General features: G+C 42.8%; 1 protein-coding gene across 1 annotated transcript in view; it reads left to right on the top strand.

The window, feature by feature from the left end:
* The first annotated feature begins 1128 nt into the window (after positions 1-1128).
* tceanc2 (transcription elongation factor A (SII) N-terminal and central domain containing 2) overlaps positions 1129-2500 on the top strand; it is a 4350-nt gene continuing 2978 nt past the window's right edge. Inside the window, exons 1-2 of the mRNA XM_060867411.1 lie at positions 1129-1287; positions 2397-2500. The exon at positions 2397-2500 is cut by the window's right edge and continues 38 nt beyond it. Of these exons, the coding sequence (XP_060723394.1) occupies positions 1186-1287; positions 2397-2500 (206 nt within the window). The 5' untranslated portion in view covers positions 1129-1185. The remainder of the gene's footprint in view (positions 1288-2396) is intronic.

Raw genomic sequence — 2500 nt, forward strand, 5'->3', positions numbered from 1 at the left:
AAAAGTTCATTGGTATGTCGTACTAATTTTGCAGCGTTTGTATGCCAGTCGTTTTTATACGTTTTTATGTCATTTTGGTGTCGTGTATTTTTCCTCACGTTTTGCTTATATACAGGTGTGTGACCGCGAAAGGTCGTAAAGTGACTACTTTTATTTTGAAACTTCCATCTCGTCACAATAGTCATGGAACGCAGCTAAGCTATCACTAGCATGCAAGCTATGTTTATTCTCCATTATTGTTGTTATTGTTATTATTATTAATAATATTATTTAGTAAGTGTTGTTATATTATTACATGGTGAAGTGCTGGAAAGTGCAGTAGGCTCTGGTCATTTAGGGTGAAAAAGATCTGAAAGAAAGAAAGAAAGAAAGAAAGAAAGAAAGAAAGAAAGGAGGGGAAAGGGAGAAGGGAAGAAAGAAAGAAAGGAGGGGAAGGGGAGAAAGAAAGAAAGAAAGAAAGGAGAGGAAGGAAAGAAAGAAAGGAGGGGAAGGAAAGAAAAAGAAAGGAGGGGAAGGAAAGAAAAAGAAAGGAGGGGAAGGAAAGAAAAAAGAAAGGAGGGGAAGGAAAGAAAAAGAAAGGAGGGGAAGGAAAGAAAAAGAAAGGAGGGGAAGGAAAGAAAAAAGAAAGGAGGGGAAGGGGAGAAAGAAAGAAAGGAGGGGAAGGAAAGAAAGAAAGGAGGGAAAGGAAAGAAAGAAAGAAAGAAAGAAAGGAGGGAAAGGAAAGAAAGAAAGAAAGAAAGGAGGGGAAGGAAAGAAAAAAGAAAGGAGGGGAAGGGGCGAAAGAAAGAAAGAAAGAAAGGAGGGGAAGGAAAGAAAGAAAGGAGGGAAAGGAAAGAAAGAAAGAAAGGAGGGGAAGGGGAGAAGGGAAAGAAAGAACGAAAGAAAGGAGGGAAAGGAAAGAAGGAAAGAAAGGAGGGGAAGGGGAGAAAGAAAGAAAGGAGGGGAAGGAAAGAAAGAAAGGAGGGAAAGGAAAGAAAGAAAGAAAGAAAGGAGGGGAAGGAAAGAAAAAAGAAAGGAGGGGAAAGAAGGAAAGAAAGGAGGGGAAGGGGAGAAGGGAAAGAAAGAAAGGAGGGGAAGGGGAGAAGGGAAAGAAAGAAAGGAGGGGAAGGGGAGAAGGGAAAGAAAGAAAGGAGGGGAAGGAAGGAAAGAAAGAAAGGAGGGGAAGGGGAGAAGGGAAAGAAAGAAATGGATAAATTTGTAGTCCGTATTTCAAAGAATGATGAAGCAAAACAAGGACAAAAACAGGAGGAGAAAGTGTACAAACAGGCTACAATAGAGTCTTTAAAGGTCAGTGGTCATTCATCTGAATCCTTTATTTTACTGTTTATCTCATTAAGAATTATAAACATAATACATTAGTCAATCTGTTTTAATTAAGAGAGGGAAAGACTGGAGGAAGAGGTGAATATTGTGAAGCAGGAAATAGCAAAGATTAAAAAAAAGGACGAGGTGAGGAAGAGTGTGAGGAAGATCAAGAGTGGAAAGGCTGTTGGACCCAGGTGACACCCCTGTGGAGGTGTGGGAGTGTCTAGAAGAGACAGCAGTGGAGTTTCTTTCTATCTAGATTGTTCAACGAGATGCCTGAGGAATGGAGGAGAAGTTTCTAGTGCTGATCTTTAAGAACAAGGGTGATGTGAAGATTTGTAGAAACTACAAGGGTATAAAGTCGACGAGACACACGATGACGCTATGGGAAAGTGTAGTGGAAGCTGGGATACGAAAGGAAGCGGATATTTCTGAGCAGCAGTATGGATTCATGACCAGGAAGAGCACGACTGATGCAGTTTCTGCTCTTGAGAACGTTAACGGAGATGTACAGAGATGGTCAGAATGAGACGCGCCGCGTCTTTGTGGATTTAGAGAAAACGTATGACAGGGTGGCGAGAGAGGAGTTACGGTACTGTAGGAGGATGTCAGGAGTGGCAGAGACGTACGTCGGAGTAGTTCAGGATGTGTATGAGAGGAGTATGACAGCTGTGAGATGTGCTGAAGGTCAGACAGAGGAGTTCAAGACAGAGGTGGAGGTAGGGATGCATCAAGGTTCGGCTTTGAGTCCCTTCTTGTTTGCTATGGTGATGGACAGGTTGACAGCTGAAGTCAGAGAGGAATCGACATGGACAATGATGTTTGTGGATGACAGAGCTGCATGGGTTAGAGACTGCGGCAGTGAGGAAAAGACATGAGACAGAGACGGAGGTAGCAGAGATGAGGATGTTGAGGTTCTCTTTAGGAGTGACGAGGATGGAGGGGATTAGGAACGAGCACATCAGAGTGACGGCTCAGGTTGGCTGTTTTGGGGACAAGGACAGAGAGACTAGATTGAGATGGTTTGGACGTGTACAGTGAAGGGAGATGGTTATATTGGTATAAGGATTGAATCATTTTTTTCTGCACAGAGAGTTGTGGTGATTGAGGACATCGAAAGGTTCAAGTCTATCTTGGAGTTGCCCGGTCAGACCAAAGAGAACATATTAAATGCTCTGACAGAGCTGGACAAGAA

The sequence above is a fragment of the Tachysurus vachellii genome, chromosome 1, assembly GCF_030014155.1.
Source record: "Tachysurus vachellii isolate PV-2020 chromosome 1, HZAU_Pvac_v1, whole genome shotgun sequence".
Classification (NCBI taxonomy): domain Eukaryota; kingdom Metazoa; phylum Chordata; class Actinopteri; order Siluriformes; family Bagridae; genus Tachysurus; species Tachysurus vachellii.